Here is a 26972-nt window from a genome sequence, read left to right on the forward strand (position 1 = left end):
TTTAATATTGCACAAAGAAGAAATTTGGGAGAAAATTGCTTTCTCCTGCCAGATAATATGTATGCACGACAGATTACAATGGAGTATGACAATATCATAAGAAAGGCAGAGACAGACAGAGAGGCAGAAACTGTGACAAGATTGCCTAAATCAGAAGGAAGACACTATTGGAAATTTAGCCAGCATGAATACATAACAAAAGTGTTGCGTTCAGCAGAAGGATTTAAAAAGCATGATCTGTCAATGTAGTTAGAGGTGACAATATTGATTCTCTAGAGGACATTGGGCCCACAAGAAGAATCAAGTCAGAGAAGATTAGAATGGAATCAAATCATTTCATATGCATCTCTGAATTGCAGGTTGCTTTCAATGCTTTTAAAAACAAGATCCTGAGTGATATAGCATTGGATGACATTAGCCTAACATACGGGATTTGCAATGAGAGTCTTTATCCAGAACCAACTTTGGTCCCAACTCCTCCACCAGAACTTCCCAGTGAGTAATCTTCATGTGTAATTTGTCTTATTAAACAATTAATGTCAAGTGTGGAGGCTTACAGCTATAATTCCAGCACTTTGGGAGGTGGAAGCAGGAGGATTGCCTGAAGCCGTAAGTTTGAGACCAGCCTGAGGAATATAGCAAGACTCTGACTCTACAAAACAAAACAAACAAACAAAAATTAGCTGGACATAGTGGCAAATGCCTACAGTCCCAGCTATTAGAGAGGCTGAGGCAGGAGGGAGGGCCTGTTGAACCTGACAGATTCTGTTGTGAGCTGTGATCATACCACTGCACTCCAGCCTGGGCAACAGTAAGACTCTGTCTCTAGAAAACACACACACACACACACACACACACACACACACACACACACACACACAATAATAATAATTATTTTCAGGTAAATCTTTCTTTGGCTTATTTTCATTATCTCAACGTACTGTTATTCTTTTTCCTGAAAATCAAGGACTTTAAAACATAAGCCAAATGGAGGCTAGCAGAATATTACATATTACACATAAATCCACAATGAAAATCACTCAATACTTTGTTTTGGAGCATATTACGATCATTTTAGTATCTTTTTATTTCTGAATGTAATAAAAGTGCTGATTTACATTTTGTTTTCACTGGAACACAAACAAATGTTGCCTTGGCCATGTGGCATGGTCTGTAGTCTCTGGGGAGGGAGCCTTGAGGTTTCTGTGGCCTTTTTATTGAGTAATTTGAAGAGTTTATTTAAGTCTGAAACCCACTGTTTCAGTCTTAACTAAGTCTATTTTTAAATAATCTAATAGCAATGACCAATCAAGCCTGGACTTTGAACATACATATCCATATCACTCAAAATATTTTTGTCCTAAATAGTACCTGTATTAGTCAGAGTTCTCTAGAGGGACAGAACTAATAGGATAGATGTATATATGAAAGGGAATTTTTAAGGAATATTGACTAATATGATCACAGGTGAAGTCCCACAACAGGCCATCTGCAAACTGAGGAGCAAAAAAGCCAGTCCAAGTCCCAAAACCTCTAAAGTAGGGAAGGTGATCATGCAGCCTTCAGTCTGTGGCCTGAGAGCCTCTGACAACCACTGGTATAAGTCCAAGAGCCCAAAAGCTGAAGAACATGGAGTCCAATGTTTGAGAGCAGGAAGCACCCAGCATGGGGAAAAGATGAAGCCTGGAAAACTCAGCAAGTATAGTCCTTCCACATTCTTCTGCCTGCTTTTATTCTAGCTATGTTAGCAGCTCATTAAATGGTGCCTATCTAGACTGAGAAAAGGATCTGCCTTTCTCAGTCCACAGATTCAAATGTTAATCTCCTTTGGCAACACCCTCACATACACACCCAGGAATAATACTTTCCATCCTTCAATCCAGTCAAGTTGGCACTCAATATTAACTATCACAGTACCTTTGTAAAGCTTTGGAATATGTTCCCTTCATAGAGCCACTCATGCTATTGCTGAGAAGTGATCACAATTTGCAATGTCGTATAAGATCTTTTTACTCAAAAGAACCAAATAGAATCTATGTCTACTTATGCTCTTAAATCAAATTGGAAGCATGACATTTCTTAACAAAACCCATTACCATTCAAATTATCCATGTCAAAGAAGATACTCACTTCATACTATTTTCAGGTTAGGAGTTTGACAGAAAAATGAAGAAAAAGAAAAATACCTATGATAAATAATAAACACCTGTTTACTTTCTATAGGGATTTTTTTCACTGCACTGTTGTATTTATGCAAAAAGCAATGCCTTTGTCTTTGGATTGTGGTTGTTGGAAGCTGATTTAGCTCTACAGCTTGGCTTGGGTTAAAACCCATGTATGTCTTGTTTTGTCATGGATCTGATCCCACAAACACAGTACTTTTTCCATTTCTCATTTTCTTCCAAGCACACTTAATACTTCTACCAAATTTACATCAGCAAATCAGTTTGGAGAGCCTATCCAAATTTGGTTTACTTCTAAACTATGTATTTTTCTGCTTCTAATCTTCAAGTAAACAAAAAAAAGGCAGACTTGTCAGATGAGTGGCTTTAACAACGAAAAGACTCTAACAATCATGGGAATTTGAGAACATGAAACAAATGAGTTCCCATTAGGTTGAAGATAGTTATATTGTCATATTGGTCCCAGGTCAGCATATTGAATGAGTACTTATGTTCCACCAAAAGACTGGTTAACTTTTACCATCTTGTGTGTTAACATGTTTAGATGTTTAGCTGAGTGATGTATAAATTATTCAATACTTAAACATTCACTGAAATTTTATAAATATCTGCCATCTGTAAAACACTGCAGATGAAATGTAAGATGCAGTAATAACTATTAATACATGAAAACATCATATGAATAAATATTTATAGCAATGTATAATTATGTGCCCCTAAAAGTAATATACAAGAGAAGTGAGTGATAGAGGACTTTGGAGAAAAAAAATGTGAGCAGAGGGCTTTAAGGAAGTGTGCAGATAAAAAAATGAAATGATACTTATAAAATTGAAGCAAAAGCAGGAAAATACCATACATTCTTATGTAATAATATTGGTCATAAAATTGCGGCAAGATGTGAGTTCCTTCACAGCAAACTCTAGGTCTAATTTACCTTTGCTTTCCCAGTGTATGATTGATACCTAACATCACATAAATTGGTGATAAGTAAGTACTATTAGAAATAGACTAAACTTCTCTTTCCTTCTTTCTCTCTCTATTTATCTCTCTCTCTCTGTCTCTCTTTCTCTCTCTCTGTCTCTCTCTATTTTGGATGTACTCTCATTTTGGTGACATGAAATTTGTGCTAAACAAAATTTTGGCACCAAAACTAAAGCTTGGAAATGATGGTAGGGATGGATTTAGATCGTATCTATCTATATGATCCTTATAGTCTTCATATTTATATTCCAGTCTGAAAAAGGTAACACCTTGATGTCAAGAGAGTTTGGTGTTCCTGTCTTTTAACAATAGGGTATAATGAAAAAATAACTCCTCTGATTTGAAAATATAAACTTCCGAATCTACCCAGAGTTTATTTGTTCCAGTTTCCAAATGGTTCACTTCAAGATATTTTTCGCAGCAGAAAATGTTAATTACCATCAAATGTATTCTGAACAATTTCATTCTAATATCATTTGCAATTGGTTCAGTGAAATTCTTATTTGAGCAGAGCTTTTTTGGTTCCAGATCACTGACTTGTTTAAGCAGAAATAAAAGGAAACTATGGCTGACTGGCTAACAGCCTTTCTTTGGGTTTATGTAGAGCATTTAAAGAAGAAAACAATCCCAGACCAGTGACTGAATAATAAAGCTCAGTTTCCTCCCTCTTTCCTAGGGACCCACATTGTGCCTAGTTTGAGGAAATGTATGTTCATTTTTCATAACCACAGAGATTCTTCCATTTAATGACTTTAATAACTTCCTGCTGCATCAATTCTACAATTGTTACTCTGTGACGTTGATATAAATGAATTTAAATGTGGGGATTGCACTGGGTACACTTTAAGAGAGTAAACATTCCATTACACGACTATTATGCCAATTTGCAAACCAATTTTGATGATTCATGAAAAGATACCTACTGAATAGAAATGGGCATATACAAAATGAAATCCACATTTTAGGCCCCTGGCTTATTTCTGGGGATGTTAAAACTAATTAAAAACAAGCAACAACAATAAAAAAACTAACTATATATTAGATATTTCAATATTCACTCTTTATTTTCATAGTTTTTCTTTATTTTGTCATTTCTAAAGCTATTTTCTACTTCCAAATGTAAATTAAAGGTAATTTTGCATGGCCACGTCCAGTACCTCATGCCTGTAGTCCCAGCAGTTTGGGAGGCCGAGTGGGCAAGATCAGTTCAAGCCAAAAATTTAAGATTAGCCTTGAAAACATGGCAAAACCCCACCTCTCTTTAAAAAAAAAAAAAGTTAATTTGGAAAGTTCTGTAGATGTGACCTTATACTTAGAGCTAAATAATCTAAGTTCAGTTCTTCATGTAGATTTGACTCAATCAGTACCTGCCTACCTCTCTTGAAATTGATGGTCATATTCAGCAGATGAAAAACAATAGCCACTTTAATTAATTTTCAATAATTTTGAAAATTAGCCACATTTTACATATTCAAACATCAATCAATAGGAGGTATTATTTCTCAAGCTACGTCTATTAATTCTATCACATAAAGTATCAATCAAGAATTATTTTTCCCATGCTCTCATTTCTTGTTTTGCCATGAATATATTTAATTGGAATCCTCTTATTGTAAGTGAAAGCTAGGCTCTTCTCCTTTCCACTCCACAGTAAGCACCTCTGCATTAACACATGTTTCATGGACATCTGAAGCTTAAGCATGAACTAAAAATGACATGCATCAAGAAAAACATCTATTCCTGACAACCACTTTGCCAAGTACTGCATGCAATTTACACAGTATGTGCAGTGAAAATCCCTATTGGTATAGTAAAAAATTTATCAAAACACAAGTGTTTGAGAGAATAGCTCCCATAAAAAGAAACATGAAGGAATTCAGCACTATAAATGAATAGAATTCCCTGTATCAGACAGGCTATTTTATTTTCTTCTCATTGTCTGGGTAAGGATGTTTTACCTAAGGACACAGCATGACTGTGATATCTGGAATTACATTTCATGAATCTTTGGTTTCTCTATTAGAAGTACATGCCACATCCCCACTAGAGCAACACCATTAAAGTAAATTGTGTTATCACATTTAGAATGACTTAAAGTGTGTTTACCAATTCTTTACAATCATGTATATTCAGAGAGTAACTGATCTATTTTATCAGGCCAAGGATCAGAGATGTCTTACTGCTCAGTTTATTAGATAAGAAATCATAATTTAAATGTATTTCAAAAAGTGCTTAAGTATTTTAAAGGGATACATTTTCCAAGACTTGTATTTAGTAGAAAAATCCTAAGAAAACTGCCTGCCCTGACAGGCTTAACAATTACACTCGACAACATTTGAGTTCTTGTTATGTGCTCATTAACATTCTACCTACTCATCTTTAAGTATAGCACAGTAAGCGTTCAATTATGTGAAAATCCAATGCATCCTCCAAATGTCAGCTATTTACTATATCAAGAATATAAGGTTTTACATTTTTTCATGTTTCTTGAGGATAAAATAAGACTAATGGTGAAAAACAAAAATATGAAAACATTTTTTAAAAAACTCAACATTGGCCACTGCTAAATCTGTGAAATAGGAAGTTAATTTTTCCCAGTCTTACATCTGCAGTGTAATATTTGTCTCTGCAGTTAGTTACACATTCCCTCCTTCATTGGTCTCATTAAGGATTAAAAGAAGCATTTCATAGCAATGTAGGATTATTAAAATTAAATGTGCCGTGTGTGTGTAGAGGTTATAGGACTGTGGTGGATCCTTCTGCAGAAATCTTTGTAAATTAGTCATGATTTCCTGTGGAGAACTTGCCCTTATTCTCCATTGTTGTTCTTTCTTTGGTACACATGCCTTCCTCACCACCCCGTGCGCACTCTCTTCTTCCTTCTAGGTTTACCCATCCTTGACCTTACCTGTCAGTGTATTCATCCTCTGCCCTCCTTTTTAAATGTACATATCAGGTGCCACTTATTGACACTCAATTTAAACCCTGTCTATGGCAGCGTGAACCAGTTGGTAGAAATTATTCAAAGTTTAATCGACCCAATGGGAGACAGTAATGGGATAAGCTTGAGATTAACCATGATGAGGTTTTGACTTTGACACTAGGTGGATGTATATGGCATTAACAAGCAAGCGAATTTCTGTAATCATTAGATTTTCCATTTAAAACTGAAAATATAAAAGTAATTACCTCATCCACAAGGTTGCCTTGAAAACCAGTACTAAGTATGCCAGGCAATGCATAGGAACATTTCTTAAATTAGCTCTAATTTTACAACAATCCAAAATACCCTTAATATATATCTAGTAGTCTCCAAAAGACAGCCAACTCAGAGCCACAATTTTAATCCAGCAACTCCAACAAATCCTCCCCTTATACACTGTGTTCTCTCCCCATATGCAATAACGTGCATGGAAACGCTTTTCAAACAGCAAGGTTTGTTAAAATATTTTATTACTTTGAAGAGTTTATCTAAGTCTAGACAAACCTAACCCTGTAAGGCATGTAAAACAAGACCATGCCCTATCTATTTACAGAACAGGGCAGGTTGGCAAGGATACTGTATGGAGTCAGAGTAATTGCCTTCTCTGGCCCGTCATATACATCATGAAACTCAAATTTAAGGAATGTGTTACATACAAATTTTGAACATGCACATAAATTTCAGGTGATTTATATAAATAAGGCAGATGATATATAAAAAAGAGATTAAGGAAGAAGATATGGCTATAGGCAATGTTGTAAATGTAGAGACACTTGATTATCCCTCCCATAATCTGATTTCTAGTTTGTTGGGAGTAAATAATCCCAGTATTATGTGCATTTAATATAGAAAAGAATATATTTATTCCAGTTGTCTGCATTCTTCAAATCAGGTTACTTTTTTTCTTCTGGTCTTATTTTAAAACATAATAATGGTAACAAGAATTAGATACAATTAGAACATTTAAAATAGTTTATTTTTTACATTACTTTAGAATTTGTTTCGAATAAATCAGAAGATAAATATTAAGTATGTTAAGAATTTTATGAAGTTAATCTACCTACTTAAAGTGTTATACTCTGAGCTGGAAGATCCATGCTCTATTGTTTTAATAAATTTGCCTTAATAAGTTACCTGCCTCAACTTGGGCTTCTGCACAATGTTGGTTACCAGACTGGTCCAGGGCATTTGTGATGCAAATAAGGTTTCATGTTATCTCCCTTTCCTTACTATCAATATGCAGAATGATGAAGCTTCCCCTTAAGACTACCAAAAAAATAAATAAATAAAAGGGAAAATCAAGAATTACAGAATTAAATGATTTACTAGCCTTTCTCATTAGAGAGTGATAAATGTTGAATTTGTTTTGTTATAAGTAAACTTTTTTTCTACAGTAGGAATTTGACACTTTATTTTATAAAACCTATTTATAAAAGATATTTGACCAAAAAAATGTTCCTTTGTACAAATAATTTTGGAGAAGTGCTGCACACTATCATGCTTTCTCGAAGATTCACAAGGGCCATAAGAATATTAAAAATATTTTGAGAAATTCTTATCTTTTTTTAAAAAAATTTTATTTTAATTTTTAAATTCAGAAGTACAAGTGCAGGTTTGTTACATAGGTAAACTTGTGTCATGGAGGCTGGTTGTACAGAATATTTTATCACCCAGGTATTAAGCCTAGTACCCATTTGTTATTTTTCCTGATCCCCTCCTTCCTACCACTCTCCACCCTCTGAAAAGCCCCAGTGTGTATTGTTCCCCTGTATGTGTCCATGTGTTCACATCATTTAGCTTTCACTTATAAGTAAGAATTTGCCAAATTTGATTTTCTGTTCCTGTATTAGTTTGCTAAGGATAATGGTCTCCAATTTCATCCATGTTCCTGCAAATGTCTTTATTTTTATGACTGCATAGCTTTCCATGATATATATGTACCACCTTTTCTTTATCCAGTCTATCATTGATGGGCATTTATGTTGATTCAATGTCTTTGCTATTTTGAACAGTGAACAAACATGTGCATGTGTCTTTATAATAGAACGATTTCTATTCCTTTGGGTACATAGCCAGTAGTGGAATTGTTGGGTCAAATGGTATTTCTGTATTTAGTTCTTTTAGAAATTGCCACACTGTCTTCCACATAGTTTAACCAATTTACATCCCCACCAACAGTGTATAAATGTTCTTTTTTCCCCACAAACTCACCAAAATTTGTTATTTTTGACTTTTTAATAATAGCCATTCTGACTGGTGTCAGATGATACCTTTTGCAAATTATGCATCTGACAAAGGTCCAACATCCAGCTTCTATAAAAAAATTTCCAACTTAAATTTCCAACAAAAAGAAAAAATAACCCCATAAAAAGTGGGCAAAGGACGTGAACACTTTTCAAAAGATAACATAGATGCAGCTAACAATTAGATTTAAAAAAATCTCAGCATCACTGATCATTAGAGTTATTATCTATTTAACTGTATTTTTCTTTTATTCAAACTGCAACATTTACCCTTACATGACTCTAAAATTTACTTGTCAAAATTTGTATTCTAAGAAATGTAATTGAAAATTCGCTGGCATATAGTATTATGTCTCTGAAATAAACATTGTGTTGCTAATGATTTCCCATTGCTTTCCCTTTCAGCGGATTGTGGAGGACCTTTTGAACTGTGGGAGCCAAATACAACATTCAGTTCTATGAACTTCCCAAACAACTACCCTAATCAGGCATTCTGTGAGTCATTTCTTTTCCAAGTCATTAGAAACAAATGTACATATCAAATTTAGATCTCTTCTTGACACAGCAGAGATTAAAAATTTGTCAAACATAGGTATACCTATCATGTCTACCTAAAAGCTTGCTTAATATAACAACAAAATAACAATAATTGCTAAATATATATAGCATTTATTTCATGCCAGGCACTTTGTTAATGCTCAATATACATTATTTCATTCATTTCCCACAATAATTTCTTGAAGCAGGTATCATTATTATAATTCCAAATTTAGAATTTGAATAACAACAGTGAGAGAACCAGTGTTACTCCAGACACCACTTTGTTTTAAGAATTGTTATTATTATTATCATCCTTTAAGTTCTGGGGTACATGTGCAGAACGTGCAGGTTTGTTACATAGGTACACACATGCCATAGTGGTTGGCTGCATCCATCACAGGATTTTATTATTTCTTACGACTGCATAATATTTCATTGTGCAAAGATACCATATTCTCCCTCCCTCTTCATCTATTTATGGACACTTATGTTGATTCCATTATTTTCAAGAAATGGAAAAAAGTTGTTTTCTTTTCTTGGAAAATTATTTAAAATCCTCAAGAGAGTGAAGCTGTTAAAAGAAATCAGAAGTGTGTTCCAAATTAAATGTTACTTCTTCCTTTTAAGGTGTTTGGATATTAAATGCACAAAAAGAAAAAAATATACAACTTCATTTTCAAGAATTTGACTTAGAAAATATTAATGATGTAGTTGAAATAAGAGATGGTGAAGAAACCGATTCCTTGTTCTTAGGTAAGTTTGAAATATGAATAACGTAAATGTTGTATAGCTCAAGATAGTTGTACTTAGGGAAAATTAATATTTTTTTGAGACAGAGTCCTCTCTGTCACAAGCTGGAGTGCAATAGCTCAATATCTGCTCACTGCAACTTCCACCTCCCAGGTTCAATTAATTCTCCTCCCTCAGCCTCTTGAGTAGCTGAAATTACAGGCATGCGCCATCACACCTGGCTAATTTTTGTATTTCTAGTAAAGATAGGGTTTCACCATGTTGGCCAGGCTGGTCTCAAACTCCTGACCTTAGGTGATCCACCCGCCTTGGCCTCCCAAAGTGTTGGGATTATAGGCATGAGCCACCGCACCCAGCCAGAAGGAGCATTTCTTAATAAATGTAATCCTTCTTTTACAACTTGCAAAATGAAAATACAATAAGAGAGTGACATGAGTTTACGTAGAGCTTCCAATATAGGGCATATTTAAAACAGTGACAACATAATCATTTTTGAGCATTCTTCACAAAGCAGGACTAATTATTTTTACTTTTTAAATTCATTTTTAATTTTCATGGGTAAATACATGTATATATTTATGGGATATGTGAGATATTTTGATATAGGCCTACAATGCATAATAATCACATCAGTGTAAATAGGGTATCAACACCACAAGCATTTTTCCTGTCTTTGTATTACAATCCAATTATACTCATTTAGTTATTTTTAAATGTGCACTAAGTTATTATTGACTGTAATCACCCTGTTGTGCTATCAAATACTAGATCTTATGCATTCTGTCTAACTATATTTTGTATCCAGTGATCATCCTCACTCCCACACCCTTCCCAGTACCCTTTCCAGCCTCTTATAACCATCATTCTACTCTCTAGCTCCATGAGTTCAGCTATTTTGGACTAATATTTTTGAGCCATAAGTTCTACTAGACAATAATAATTGACTCCCACAAGCACTACACATTGGAGACTAGAAGCTAAGGATGTCCATTTTGTAGTTCTCTATACATTACGTGTACATCACATGTATTCTGTAGATCCCGGAATACATGCTGACACACTAAAAAGCTATCAGTCAAACATAGTGGCTAATACATTACTTAACTGCCACTAATTTTTAAGAAAAAAGATGTCTTTTGATAAGTCACACATTGAATTAAAATGCTCAAATGATCAATTTTGATAAATGAAATGATACAAATAAAAAATGTTTTATTTAACGGTACTTTGAACTTATATCCATCATTCATTGTAAAATCTGATCCGATAGATATGCAATCAGGATACAATCACATGAATGCTGCAACTAATCAATGAAGACTCCAGAGAAAATTTTCTAGAACAAATGAAGGGGCAGTGTGGTGGGGAGGCTTTCCCAACCTTTTCATCAGTCAGCCCTTATATGGAATTCTGCAGCAAAATCTCACAAAGTTCTAGAGTGTGAGCTTGCTGGTGGAGAATTTTGGGAGCCACCCATAAAGTAAGCAATGAAAAATGTGGCTGGCAAGAGCTGGCAAGAGCCGAAGAATCTGAAATTTGTTTTTGTCTATACACATAAAAAAATTTTAAACAGTTTTCTTATTTTAAGTCAAATTATTTTTCTAATAAAAATTTCAGACTTCTTGTCATCTAGAAAATGTATAAATTCACATGTTAATATTTAAACAATCATTGAAAAGTAAATAAGAATTCCAGAAAGATCTCTGAGTTAATAGTTTAAAATTTGTAGGCAGGAAGGTCTTTTGAAACAGAATCATTTGTAAGGCTTTCAATATGTAAAACTTTCTTTAATGAATTTTTTTTTAATTAACTGAAGTATAGTAAAGAATGTTTTATTGTTTATGAAATCCCCAAAGCCAAGGAATTCAGCAGAAAACGTTTAAAAGTCACCATGTAGTTTATGTAGTTTATAATTCCATACACAAAAAAATACTGATTACATTTGGTCAAAAAGTTAGTAAAGGTGACTATAAACTCCATTGCTTTATAGAGTTCTTTATAAGTAGTCAATCATTTATTTGGGATAACATGAACTTTGAACAGCAGTGTTACTAAGCCAGGTATAAGTAATTCATCATTAAATTATAGAGCTATAGAAACCTCAATATCAAAAAAAGTAAGGAGAGGTTGACTTTGTTGAAGCAGTGTTCAAAATGTAAAAGAACGTGTGCATTCATTTACTGTGGCTGCTATATGAACAAGCCATGTGGCATGTAGCCTTACATCCAGCAGGTGGAACTGAGAACAGGGGTGCATTTCCTTCTAGACCCACAGGATCATCTCACTTATTCTCTCATTTTCTTTTGGAACAGCTGTGTACACGGGGCCTGGTCCAGTAAAGGATGTGTTCTCTACCACTAATAGAATGACTGTGTTTCTCATCACTAACAATGTGTTGGCAAGAGGAGGGTTTAAAGCAAACTTCACTACTGGTTATCACTTGGGGATTCCAGGTAAGAGCCCATAAGTCACACATTGCATAGTAACTTTTGGAGCAAAACAGCAAAGGTATACAGAATTTCAAGGCCAAAATCATATTTTAATGCCTTCTTCTGTGACACTCAGTCTTCCTCATCTTAATGAAGATCATCTTTCTTCTTTTATATCTATATTACCACTACCCGAGTTTGTTCAAAGTAGGAAGCCACTTTGTTATTAGCAGAAGTTTTTTAGCAGACCTACTTGCACTTCTCTGATGTGTAAAGAGTGTTGAATTTTGTGCACTGAAGAGGGACATGTTCAATGTTAAAAGTAGAATACTTGACCCTCTAAGGAAGAAAGGCTGTCATGTTTCCCATGTCAAGAACATTTTAAGAGAACAAAGAAGGAAACAGGCAAGAGAGCTGTTGGCATGTCAGCAACATTCAATTAAGTAATTAACATCATTAACTTTGAAGACAACCAGAGTAAAGCACTGCAGTGTAGAAATTTAATGCTATTTGCTGGCGTGCCCAACCCTCTGACCCTGGCGGTTTTTTTTATTATATCCATAACATAATCAACAGGAGCAAACAAAATAGTGCTATATTCGTCATGGATATATACATATATTCATATATCCAGTATATAAAGGTTTGCATTCAACAATCTACAGAGCATTTTTTTATAACTTGCTACTTCACCTGGACTATGACTTAGCTGGTAGAACTGCCCCACAACTCAGTGGTTCTTTCCAGGTGCAAACATGTCAGAAAAACAGAATATATGCTACTTCCTACATCTCTCCTTCCCTTCCATATAAATATTTGTAATATTGATGTCTTTCACTTGAATATCTAGAGAAGAGGTAGAGTTGGATAGTTGATCTTCATCTGGCCTGTTATCTAATACCAAATCTAGCTACTATTAGGTTGTGTTTATCTTTATTCCTCCACATACAGTTGACCAGGACTTTTGATTCTCTCCCAGAAAACTGTCCGCTTTAATCTTTATGACAAATAATTAAGTGGTCTGCCCTCTAGCCCTGAAAATGAATCACGATTGTTATTATCCATGCTACTTAGGTAGAAGTAAGTAGTAGCTCAATCAATTAATCTGGATTTTGTGACTGATTTTAGAAGCCAGTCTTTTTACTTACAAGCAACAGTGACATGGATCAATAAAAAATAATTAATTAGGAAATACCTTGATATCTACATAAAATTATAATTTATCTTATAATAGAGTACCTTAAAAAGAAGAAATACAGAAAATGGCATGATTTTGTTAGGTAAAGAAGAAAATACATTAAGATGAAAATAGCAGTAGATACGTATGTACGTACGTGTGTGTGTGTGTGTATGTGTGTGTGTGGTGAGAATTTAACTTAGGAGAAAATTTGATCATTGCCTTGGAAAATATTAATCAAGATAATTTTGAAAATGTCGTTTTGAATTGAATCACTGATTTTGTTTCTTGAGAATTTTGTTGCTGCTGATTATACTATAACCATGTTTGTTTGCCAATTATTTTATCTGCTATTTCAGTTTCCTTCTCTTCGTAATGTACCTGTTATTTTAATTTAATTTAACATTTGAGTTATAAAGTATAGATGGGTGATGGACATAGATGAGGACATTTTGGTAGCTAATGTTAGCACTTTTAAGATAAAACAGGCTTTGGTTGTGTAACGTTTGAAAAAAGCTAAATCTCTCCTATTGTTACATAGAAAGTAAATTACTTTAATATCTAAAATTATGACCCTAATTTTTTTAATTATTATATAATTTTTGGCTCCCGTTAGAATAGTCTTTGCTCAGTACTGGCTCCCACAAGTGACATTACAATAAAGTCTCCTCTCAAGAAATTTGGAAAAAAATGGCCACCTTTGACCAGAGCAATTTTCTTGAAACTCTACCATAATCAAAGCTTTCCGATTTGATTAGAGGCCTTTGTTAGTAGTGTGAACTACCTAGTTTTTTGGTCTGTTGCATAACTATTCAAAACCTCTTGTGCAGAACACCACAAAATTTGTGTTGCACAACATTTCCACAAAAATTGATGATGGAAACCATGATAAAGAATGAAAAAACAATAAGTAAAGAGGATGGAAACATATGAGAACCTGTAATGGGTAGGAAAAAAAACCAACCCCAATTTGGAAACAATAAACATTCCTGAAATTGAAAAAATAAAAGCAGATCAGAACTAATAGTGAAAGATACAATGAAATAAAAAATTGTATGCTTTCCAAATCTGACTAAAATTACCTGAAAAATCATGAAGTCTCAGTGCATTCAACAAAAAAATTCATAAGCAGGAATCAGTGTTATAACATTTTCTGTGTGAAGTTTTAAATCTAAAGAGGGAAATTTTTCTGAAAATTCCTAGTAGAATAAATATAATTATTTTTGTAGATGTTGTAAATAAGATCAGCTTTATATTTCTCTCAGTTATGAACATTAAAACAATGAAGTGATGTTACTCATGTTTTAAGGAGAAAATGGCACAACTGAAAAATATACAAGGGTCAATAACTTGTGTATTTAAATGCAGCAAAATTTAGGCTGGGCAAGGTGGCTCATGCCTGTAATCTTCACTTTGGGAGGCTGGGGAGGATGGATCATGAGGTCAGGAGTTCGAGACCAGCCTGGCCAATATGGTAAAACCCTCTCTCTACTAAAAATGCAAAAATTAGCTGGTCGTGGTGACACTCGCCTGTAGTCCCAGCTACTCAGGAGGCTAAAGCAGGAGATTTGCTTGAACCTGGGAGGTGGAGGTTGCAGTTAGCCAAGATCATACCACTGCACTCCAGCCTGAGCAACAGAGTGAGATGCTATCTGCAAATAAATTTAAAAAAAAATACACAAATAAATGCAGTAAAATTATGTGCTCCCTTTTGCAAAATATCATAAAATAGAGCAAGTAAGTCCCCAATACCTAGTACCTATTCTACTGGAAGCCATCCTAAATTTTTTTCAAAAAATATGTCATGGAAATTTTTGAAAGAAATATTATACTTTTAAAGAAATTAAGATACATACTAAAATCTCAAGTAATTGAGATTTTATAAAATACTATGCTCTAACAGATAAGGGATTAGATTTATTGATGTATCCAAACAATTGAAATAATTATAGGTGATTTGGTTTGGCTCTGTGTCCCCACCCGGATCTCACCTTGAATTGTAATAATCCCCATGTGTTGTGGAAGGGACCCAGTGGGAGGTCATTGAATCATGGGGGTGGATTTTTCTTGCACTGTTCTCATAATAGTGAATAAGTCTCACGAGATCTGACGGTTTTGTAAAAAGGAGTTCCCTTGCACATGCTCTCTCTTGCCTGCTGCCATGTAAGATGTGCCTTTCTCCTCTTTCACCTTCTGACATGATTATGAGGCTTCCTCAGCCATGTGGAACAGTGAGTCCATTAAATCTCTTTTTTTCATATAAATTATGTAGTCTTGGGCATGTCTTTATTAGCAGCATGAGAACAGACTAACACAATAGGGCATTCCACCATCGGCAAAAGTGAATGCATCTTGAAATAAAATTTCAAAGAAAAAGTAGGTCTTTAAACTCTTATTTTAAATTGAAAATGAGAAGGGAGTAAATACTTGAAAAGAGGCAAACTAGTTCTCAAAAGGAAGACAGGGACAAATCTTTTTCATCAAAAAGTTATAGTTACAGTTTGTTTTTTAAAGTTGTGTTTTATGGATTCATAATAATTGAGCATATTTATGGATATATGTAATATTTTAATACAAGCATACAGTTTGCAATCATCCAATTTGGGAAACTGAAATATTCCTCACCTCAGACATTTATCATTTCTAAGTGTTAGGAACATTCCAAATTGTCTTCCCTAGTTATTTTGAAATGTACCATAAATTATTAACTAGTCATTTCATTGTGTTACCAAACACTAGATTTTATTACTTCTATGTAACTCTGTTTTGGTATCCATCAAAACCCTACTTTATCTTCCCTTTCCACTACCCTGCTCAGCCTCTGGTGACCACCATTGTATTTACTATCTTCATGAGATCAATTAATTTATCTCCCACATCTGAATAAAAACATGCTACGTTTGTCTTTCTGTGCCTGGCTATTTCACTAATCTAATGTCCTCCAATTTCATCCATGTTGTTGCAAATGACAGGATTTCATTACTTATTATGACCACATAATATTCCAATGCACAAAGATACCATTTTCTGTCTCTCTCTTCACCTGTTGATGGACTCTTAGGTTGATTCCATAAGCTGGCTATCAAGAATAGTATTATAATAAACATAGGTGAGCAGATAGCTCTTCGATATGCTGATTTTCTCTCTTTTGGATAAATAACCAGCAGTGGGATTCCTGAATTATATGGTAGTTATATTTTTAGCTTTTATATCTTTTAGTTCAAGAAACTTCATACTGGTTTTCATAATGCCTGTACTAGTTTACATTTCTACCAATGGTGTACAAATGTTCCCCTTTCTCTGCAACCTTGCCAACATTTATTATTTGTCTCAACATTTGAGGTAAATTATTTGTCTCAGATTCTTACAATGAAACAAACACAACATCAACGATTTTGAAAAATATTACAAGCAGTTTTGATTCAAGATCAAACTCAAAAACAGAGCACAGTCTATTTCTCTCAACACAGAAGAGACACCAAGTTTATGGTGAATAGACTATATTTCTTTGGCCTGTAGCTAGATTTCATTTACTACTTTTACATTAGCATGTAAGTTCTAAAGTTATTTTTAAGGAAAAAGTCCCTTGTTTGAAGCTAGCATGGAGTCTTCCATGCCCATCACTGCGTGATGAATACATGGAGAGTGTGGTTTCACATTTCTCCTAGACATAGGACAGATGTTGCTGGGAAGTGAGTAGTGGAATGACTGAGCTGTCATCAGTACTATCTGCTTCTGTTGAGGTTTTTTATACCCAAATACTGAAAAGAAATTACAGAAATGGGGACTTGGCTGTGGAGGATAATCAAGGTGGTAATGGAAAGCAAGGCTAGACACACATACTGGCACTCTACTTTGATGGTCATTTTAGAAAAAGGTATAAATGAGCATCAAAAATTGTTTTGGCTTAATTTATCTTCTGAAGATATTTTAGGGACACCTTCCAAGGCATTCAGTTGAAATTTAACATAATTGTATAGTGTATTTTTGTATCCTCTTTTCTTTGGACTATGTTCCTAACATTTCTATTTCTGTTGTAATAAAGTATATGTAATATAGATTAATCAAGTTCTGTCTCCTAAAAATGTCCCCTTATTGCTCTTTTCTGATACTCAGAGTCTTAGCATGGAATTCAATAGTGCTTGTCAGGCAACTGTGGAAGTGGCAGCTGATTACATTTAGGGGTTTTGAGCCCTCCTCAAATTTTTTGGCATGTGCCTTAGAGATCAATTTAGTTCCATTTTAAACCAAGCATATGTTGACTAAATGAGGCAGGGCTACTGGAGACTTCATAAAAAGGAGATGGGGAAATTCAGTTCTCAGCAATATTTCCTTTTCTCTCTCTCGCTGTGAGCATAAAACTATCAGAAATAAGATTTCAGAGTCCAGAGAGAGTTAAACGGTTACATTAAAGACTGCTTAATGAAGCTGAACTATTGTATATTGCAAAGAATCAAAATCTAGTTTATGCTTGTAAAGAAAATTTTGAAAAAGCTTATTTACTTTTCTCACTGTTTAAAATTTCTATTCAGGTCAGTGGCAATAGATCAATTTTCCCCATTTAGCATTTTTTCACCCAGTTCATTCAGCTTATAGAAACAAGCTATTTTTTTTCCTCAATTCATAGAATATAACCCTAACAGCTTCAGCTAGAGCACAAAAAATGAATTACATTTTTCATATATTTATGTTATTATTTAAATTTAATTCAGATGTTTGTTTCCATTCAACTCGTATGTGATTTTCCAACTAAATTTTGCCTATGTAAGTTAGTAAAAGGGTAACATCAGAAAATTTATCTATGATTAAGCTATTATCACTGAGAACTCTAGTGTATGTCTATAAACCCAGCTACTCTGGAGGCTGAGACAGGAGAATTGCCTGACCTTGGGGTGTGGAGTTTGCAGCGAGCTGAGATCGCACCATTTTTATACATAGTGATTTCAATAAGCTATGAAAAAAGTAATAATTAGAAATAAAGAGTGGTGACTAACATCTGTAAGTATGTTAAATGTTTGATCATGGACAATTAGTAATTAGTGTTGTCAAATTCTTAAATAAAGTATAGTAAAATATATATTTAAGACAGAATATATGAACACAAACACTTCTGTCCACATTTAAGACTTCCTCTTTTCTAAAGGAAAATTAATGCCAGAAAGATGAAATATATAGTCAGTCAAAGTATTAATGCTGTCTTTAGAATCTGTAATTATCTCTGTCCATTTGTTATCTCACTAATCTGATTTAAAATTATGTTTGTGAAACAAATTGATAATTATATTTATAAGAATCTCCCTAATAGCATTATATTTTGAGATATGTAAACAACTTTTCTCATGGTATGAATGTTTGTAGAAACAACCAGCCATGGCTTTCTAAAAATATTTTCATAATGGGGTAACTTTGATTTGGGTTGAAAAAATACAGAATTCCTCAAAGTTTAGAGTACACAAATAGCTGCAATTATTGTTGTAAGATCCTAATAGGAAAGGATTAGGTAGTTTTCTTGTTTATTTGGTTATTTGTAGGAAGAAGCAGCACAAGTAGCACATAGATTAAGAACATTAACTTTAAAACTATCAATGAAAGGCTGGACACAGTGGCTCAAGCCTTTAATCCCAGCACTTTGGGAGGCCAAGGCAGGCAGATCACCTGAGGTCAAGACCAGGTTAACCAACATGGAGAAACTCCATCTCTACTAAAAATAAAAAATTAGCCAGGTGTGGTGGTACATGCCTGTAATCCCAGCTACTCTGGAGGCTGAGGCAAGAGAATTGCTTGAACCTGGGAGGCAGAGGTTGCAGTGAGCCAGGGTTGCATCATTGCACTCCAGCCTAGGTAACAAGAGTGAAACTCCATCTCAAAAAAAAAAAAAAATCAGTGAAAAAGATTACTTTTTTACTGTTACTGTTTTTGCTGTTAAAAATATTATCTATTGAGTAGTCTCTGTACATATATAAATATTTGTACACTTCACTATTTTTTAAAATTTGTTGTCCTGACACAGCTAAGACAAAAGTGGTATTTAGTCCTATTGACAGTCAAAGAAACTGAGCTTCAGAAACACTAATTTCCTTGCCCAAGGTCAAAGAAATATTAAAAGAAATGAATAAATTGCACCTCCAACCAAGGCCATATGACTTCAGGGCCTATATCTTAACCACTATTCAGATTTAACTTAGTAAATTGTATCTTCATAATTCATAAAATTGATTCTTTTTTCAAATCACTAGGATTGCCATCAGCCAGTTATCTTAAATTTTAAACTTAATTTGAAATCATAGTTTTAAAAAGTGCTTTGTATTACATCAACTCTATTATTAAGCTTCATACTTCTTTTGAAGCATATTGATCCTTTGACATACATTAATTTACTTTATGTTTTAAAAATATCTACTTATTCCCTGCTTTGTGCCAGACATTTTGCTAAGCCCTGGTGGCAAAACATGGCTTTCTGGGTATTACAGCTAGCATATCGTATATTCAGTTTATAGAATGTCTGAGCTCAATGACAATATAAATAAAACAAAAGGTTCATTTGTCTATATTAATTCAAATTTCCTTTTTTGGCCCTGGATATTTCAGGCAGATCTCTACACTTTTTCAGTGACTTCCAGTGTTCATTTTACCTGGTAATTTAAACTCACTTTTAAGTATTAGAATGAGCAGTCAAGTAAAATATCAGATTTTATATTACGTAATTCAAAGCTTCTTTTATCCCTCAACTCAGGCTCAGATCTTGGCCTAATAACATAAGGCAGGAGAGAGTGGAAATAATTGTTTTTGTTTTATATTCTACTTTCCTTTTTTCCTCATCTTCCCATAGTTCCAATTTTGGAAATTAGGAAGATTTTTTTTTTTTTAACCATTGTAGTTTTCATTTGGCAAACACCAGCTTCTGGCCAAATGCTAGCTCTGTTGTGAAACAGACTTGTGAGCTCTTTGGAGCATTTTTCCACCAGCTCTGGACTATTGTACTGTAGACACGAGTAGTATAACTGCTAGATAATCTCTTATAACCCCACTCAGCTCCAAATCCCCAATCCACAGGTTCCATTCCCCGACTTTTTTGTGCTGGAACCAGCCTTCCCTGCCAAGCAGTTGTCATCTGATCACCTTTCTAGTGATCACTTTGCCAACTTTCTAACTTCTGACTTTTCATTTCATAGAAATTGATCACTAATCTTTATTTACACAGCTGTCTGCCCACAGACTTCAGAAAAATAACGTCACTGTCTCTCATCAATTTTTTCACTATACTTCAGTTTATCCTAGTGTTTATCAAAAACTAGGTAGTGAAATCAATGTATTGGGTTTCACTACTTAATAAATTTTATACCTTATTATGGGTTAGAATGGGATGGGATGGGATGGGATAGGATGGGATGGGATGGGATGAGATGGGTTAAGATAGGATAGGAATAGAATTAATAGAACAAAGCAAAGATAAATTTTAATTCAGTTACACACACACACACACACACACACACACACACACACACACACACACACACATTGGTGTTTATCCTAGAGTCATTACTTAAAATCTGTTTCATATTAAAGTCAGAGTTTAAAAAAATCTGAAAGCCCTAGCACTGGTCCCATGAAAGCCCTGGTCCTTGTGGTTATGCAGCGTAATCAGCTTCCAGCCAGGGAGTGAGATGCTGACCTTGCCTCTTTCAAGCAACTCAACTAGGAATTGATTATCTTAGGGCACTCCACACTGGGTTTGCTGGATGGTACCGTCTTCCCCTTTGCCCCATAACAACACTCCCCCTCAAAAACTCTATTCAATATTTTTTAAGAAAAATACTCTAATGTGCTTTTATGAAAAATCTGAAAATAGGTGATGGATATTGATAGTTACTGGACCAGTTTTGGTGTTTTTTTCAATAAGCGTAGTATGGCTATAGTACTCTCAGATTTGAGTCTACAACCTAGATTCTAAAACAACAAGAATAATTTCTTTCAAGTGGCATTATGTTTGGTCAACATAAATTCAGAAAGTCTCCATGGATATTTTTATACTTTGTTTCTGAAATCATTTTAACCTGAAATTGAGTCTCCTTGAAAGCAATGTAATAGTTATGTTATTATATTGACTAATAATCAGTAATAATTTTCAAAATACAAGCTTCCCTGTTTCTTATTTTAATCAAGTGCTTTTGCTTCCCCATATGATTGTTCACGTGCCATGCAGGGGATAAGACATTGAACCTCTCCACACCTGATAGCCATTGCCATTGTCAGGGAACCAAATTCCATGTGGCCCTCATGGAGTTCCTATCTCCTTCCAGCATATAGCTATACCTCCTAAGCCATAATCAGAAAGCACTGGGAAAGGGAGGCAAATCCCTCTCTCCCAGTGATATGAGGGCTCTCCCAAACACTTTGAAAGACCAAACAATCTCAGGAAACAGCAGGAGCTACTTCCTCTAAATAAAGAATGTTTCCAGTAGGCCTCTTTTTGCACAACCCAAAACTCTGAAAACAACCACCAATGGCCTCCAGATACACCCAGTTCTTTCTCTGCCCAGTCTTTGCATTTTCCTTTGTGTCTCCATGTGCCAAGCACATTCCCATGCCTCCAGCACTGCTTTACTTGTTTGTAGCTCTATCCCCAACTTCGTTTTTATGTTACAGATATTGCAAAGTTTCCATTTCTTTGTGACAACTCTTTCCTGCCTGACGCAAGCTTTCATTGAGCCCTCTGTTTCCAACCCAATTCAACTTTGGTCCCACCAACAGACAACTTTGACATTTCTTTCTCACAAAGGTTTGGAGGTATCATTTGGATGGTGAGGCCAGGAGACCACTCTGTGCCTGAGTAACAGCTCAGTGGTTGTTGCCTGTATGTCGGTTTAGGGTGGAGAAGTTTGTTTATTGAAGAGATACTAACAAAATTATGAGGAAGAGGTGAGTTGACAATCTCTCGGCCACCTCTTAGAAATTCCCTGAGTTTTGCTGCAAAACAGATGTCTGAGGTTTCATCTACACTTTTCTAAAGCTACATACACATCAGCTTGGAAACTATTTCTTAGGCATTCTGAACAAGCAAGTAGATGGCGTTGCTCAGTATCAAAGCCGGCTCCACCTTGTGCTGTGGCAAAGGACTGATATTTAAAGGGGAGCAAATGGGATTTGTACTCCAGAATCATCCGTTTGTAATTTCTTTACCTATGCAATAAACATTCCTCCCCCATAGAGCCATGCAAGGAAGACAGTTTTCAATGTGACAATGGAGAGTGTGTTCCACTGGTGAATCTCTGTGACGGTCGTCTGCACTGTGAGGATGGCTCAGATGAAGCAGATTGTGGTATGTCTTATTTTTAGGAAAATACTCATCACGTTAGCCTCTGCATTTAGATTCTACAGTGTAAAAGAAATATTACGAGTGTGTTTATTAGGACCTGTTTTGATGCTTTGAAATGAGAACATCTCATCTCTGAGATGATTTTAGCACCTCCGCCCCCATCTGGTTAGGATAAAAGTTAATATGCAGACCTCAGTTTATTGTTTGTTTCCATTTTGCCACACTTAATAACTGGAATTATAGAGACACCAAGATTCATATAGGAAGCCTGGACTACCACAAGGACACTATTCCAGACCAAGCAGGCCAGCACCACTCATATTGGCTACTGTGGTCTCTTCATTGCCTACATTTGGAGGCACCTGCATGCTCACTTATAACTCGCTTTCTCTCCCTTCCTTGCTGAGTTGTCAGTCCAGCTCCCCTTCCAGACCACAATAACATTATGAATGATGGATATTTTTATTATGTCTTTTTATTTGCACCGTAACTACGTTTTAAAAAATCTACAATAAGAATTAGCTATAGTTGGCCAGACAAGGTGGCTCACACCTGTAATTCCATCACTTTGGGAAATCGAGGCAGGCAGATTTCCTGAGGTCAGCAGTTCGTGACCGGCCTGGCCAACATGGTGAAACCTTGTCTCTACCAAAAATATATAATTAGCCAGGTGTGGTGGCAGGTGCCTGTAATCCCAACTACTCAGGAGGCTGAGGCAGGAGAATTGAGAATCACTTGAACCTGGCAAGCGGAGGTTGCAGTGAGCTGAGATTATGCCATTGCACTCCAGCCTAGGCAACAAGAGCAAAACTCCGTCTCAAAAAAGAAAAAAAAAAAAAAAGAATTAGCTATACTTTAGCCATGAGGAAACTATGGTTTGGAAATGGTAAGTTGCTGCCAAAGGTCACACATCTAGCACCTAAGTTTGTATAATTCTATCGTCACTGCTCTTAACTCTTGTCATAATAGAAGAAAAGTGTAAACAATGTAGCATTATTTTATAGAATTACAACATACTGTTTGCAGGTAAGACTGCAGTTGCTGATATTTTCCTCCTCTGATGAAGTCCCTTAGCTCGGTCCAGTCCCTACCTGGCCACTAATGGCCTTAACATTCCATTCAAATTGGTTGTAAAGTGATGAGTAAGGTGATAGAAAACAAAGTACAAAGAAAATAGTTTTGGAGGGGTGGGAAGGGAATTCCTAAAGTTAATTCCTAAACTTGAGTTTCCTACTTTCAGAAATTACGTTTATAAGATATACTCTTCACATATAACTTTATTTTCTGTTTATTTGCTGTATAGATGTGTAATAAACTTGCATATCTCTGCTTTTTCCATTTTTATAGTTATATAAAAGAGCAAAATTGTCTACTAAATTTCTATTTTTCAAATTAGACCTTCCATCATGCTCTTAGGAAAAACAACAATCAATCTCTAAACTCAAAATGTTAAGAACATTACACAATTAGTTTAGAGGACATAATTTACTCTTATCAATTTAGGTCAAAATGGCCACCTGTATAATCTAATCTCTTTAATGCATCTCTTTTTGTTAGTTTTTCTAAAAAATTTGCTGTAAATTTGAAATTTTTAATTCTATATATTTATGAGGTATGTGATATTATTATGTATAATGTATGTATATAGATTGCATATAGAGAGAATGTATATATATAAAAGGTATGTATATGTGGGTGTGTGTGTGTGTATATATATATATATATATAGAAAGAGAGAGAGAGAGAGAGAGAAATAAGGAATTATTCAATCATGCAAATTAATTTATCCATCACCTTAAATACTTATCATTTTTCATGATGGGAAAATTTGAAATTTCACAATTTTACGTAATTTTGAAATATACGACACACTACCTATAATCACAGTGCTGAGTGAGAGATCTCAAAAAATTACTCCTCCTGTCTAACTGAAGCTCTGTACTCTTTGAACATTTGTCCAACGTCTTCCCATTCATTCTCCCCGCCCTTCAGTCTCTGGTAACCACCATTATACTCTCCGTTTCTTTAGTGCGTTTTCTCAATGGCACAATGAACAACAATGGTTTAGTGCAGTTCCAAATCCAGAGCATATGGCATACAGCTTGTACTGAGAACTGGACCACCCAGATTTCAAATGATGTTTGTCAGCTGCTGGGCCTAGGGTAAGTAATTTTACTGAGTTCCCTTTTAAGAGATTCTCAAGCTTTTTTATTACTATCAAATTAGGTTTAGTAAGAACTTTAAAATTTATAAAAGTTATGAATTTAGAAAATACACATTGGCAAATGGGAGAAAACAAAAATCTTGATTAACCTCATCCTCAGATAATAACCAATGCTAATAACCTTTGTATTAATAGTACATACATATAAGTAAAAATTACATAAAACATGCTCTGTCATGCAAAATGCTTATATGTAAGCATTTCTCATGTTTTTATAATTTTTAGGTGATTATGCTTAAGAAAATGAATTATTTCATTTATGCTATATCATAATATACATAAACAATCACAAGGTACTACAGAGAATATGCTTCTGCTATATCTTTGCCACACATTTACAATAGTTTTTTTGAAAAATCTATAGAGGTACTATTGTAATGCGAGAGGTTATGCAAAAGTTGTAAAATATTTTAAAAATTAAAAGTTTTCCATAACCTCTCCTCCTGCAATAGCACTTCTATAAATTTTATATTATAGGATAAAGAAGGATATTCTCACGAAGGATGATCCAAGTAAAAATACCAATTAATAGCTCATCAAAAATGCATTATACTTCCCAGTCTAATGCCATAATATATTTCATCAAATATGTGATTTTACCATATTTGTTTTTTACCTTCCCACCAAGTCTTAAAACTACTTAGGTAGAAAATGAAAGTAATGAGAAGTAATAATATACTTATTTTGCATTTCACAACCTGTCAACTTTAACTCACCATTCTGATTCTTAAGCATATATGATTTTGAAGATTAGTGATTACCAACCATGTTGGCTCACATGTGGTTATCTTTATAACTTATAATACCATCTCATTTAAAGTTTGTTTAAATGAGACCTCATATTAAACCATGAGGTCTATAAAGGAAAGAATCGTGTCTATTATATATATTATTGCAATGGTAAAATCTAGATTATTATTTGTCTTTAAAATTCAGTGCCAAATAAACAGTCAATTATAAATGTATTCTATGTACATGTAAATATAGACACACCTATCTATAAAAACATATGCCAAAAGTATCTAATTATAAAACATATGCTTTTCTCTTAGGTTGATTCCAAATATTGGCTATTGTGAATAGTGCTGCAGTAAACAGGGGAGGGCAAATATTCTCTTTGATACAGTGATTTCCTTTCTTTTGAATATATGCCCAGCAGTGGAACTGCTGGATTATATGGTAGTTCTATTTTTAGTTTTCTAAGGAGCCTCCATAATGTTCTGAATAGTGTACCTAATTTATATTTTCCCCAAGAGTCTAACGGGGGTTATTCTTCCACATCCTCACCAGCGTCTCTTACAGCCGCTCTCTTTATAAAAGCTATTTTAACAGGGGTGAGAGATATCTCATTGTGGTTTTGATTTGCATTTCTCTAGTAACTAGTGATGGGGAAAATTTTTTCATATTCTGTTGGCTATTTTTATGTCTGGTTTTGAGAAATGTCTGTTTAAATAAGTTACCCATTTCTAAAATCAGAATATGTGCTTTTATTTCTTGTCAATATGTTTGAGCTCTTTATACATTTCGGTTGTTAAGTGCTTGTCGGATGGATAGTTTGGATGTATTTTCTCCCATTCTGTGGATTGTCTCTTCACTTGTTGGTTGTTCCCTTTGCTGTGTAGAAGCTTTCTAGCTTGATGTGATCCCATTTGTCCATTTTGACTTTGGTTTCCTGTACTTTTATGGGCTTACTCAAGCAATCTTTGTCCAGACCAATGTCCTGGAGTGTTTCCCCAGGGTTTTATTCTAGTGGTTTCTATGCTTTAGGTCTTAGGTTTAACTGTTTAGTTCATTTTGATATAGTTTTTCTATGTGGTGAGAGATAGGGGTTTACTTTCATACTTCATATAGTTATCCAGTTTTCCCAGCATATTTACTGAAGAGACTGTTCTTTCCCCAGTAGGTGTTTTTGGTGCCTTTGTATAAACAGAATCAGTTGGCTGTAAACACATAGATTTATTTCAGGTTTCTCTATTCTGCTCTCTATTTTGTTCCCTTGGTCTAACGTCCATTTTTATGCCAGTTATCTGGGTTACTATAGTTTTGTAGTATATTTTGAAATCTGGTAGTGTGAAGCTTCCAGTTTTGTTCTTTTTGCTCAGGATTGCTTTGGCTATTTGGTGTGTTTTGTGATTCCATGCAAATT

At 34.6% G+C, this 26972-nt stretch overlaps 1 protein-coding gene across 1 annotated transcript in view; it reads left to right on the forward strand.

The window, feature by feature from the left end:
* Positions 1–26972, forward strand: part of TMPRSS15 (transmembrane serine protease 15) — a 114052-nt gene that overhangs the window by 50315 nt on the left and 36765 nt on the right. Inside the window, exons 13-18 of the mRNA XM_003934328.2 lie at positions 360–495; positions 8796–8885; positions 9558–9683; positions 11993–12133; positions 22495–22605; positions 24632–24764. Of these exons, the coding sequence (XP_003934377.1) occupies positions 360–495; positions 8796–8885; positions 9558–9683; positions 11993–12133; positions 22495–22605; positions 24632–24764 (737 nt within the window). The remainder of the gene's footprint in view (positions 1–359; positions 496–8795; positions 8886–9557; positions 9684–11992; positions 12134–22494; positions 22606–24631; positions 24765–26972) is intronic.

Source organism: Saimiri boliviensis, chromosome 18 (assembly GCF_048565385.1).
Source record: "Saimiri boliviensis isolate mSaiBol1 chromosome 18, mSaiBol1.pri, whole genome shotgun sequence".
In the NCBI taxonomy this organism is placed as follows: domain Eukaryota; kingdom Metazoa; phylum Chordata; class Mammalia; order Primates; family Cebidae; genus Saimiri; species Saimiri boliviensis.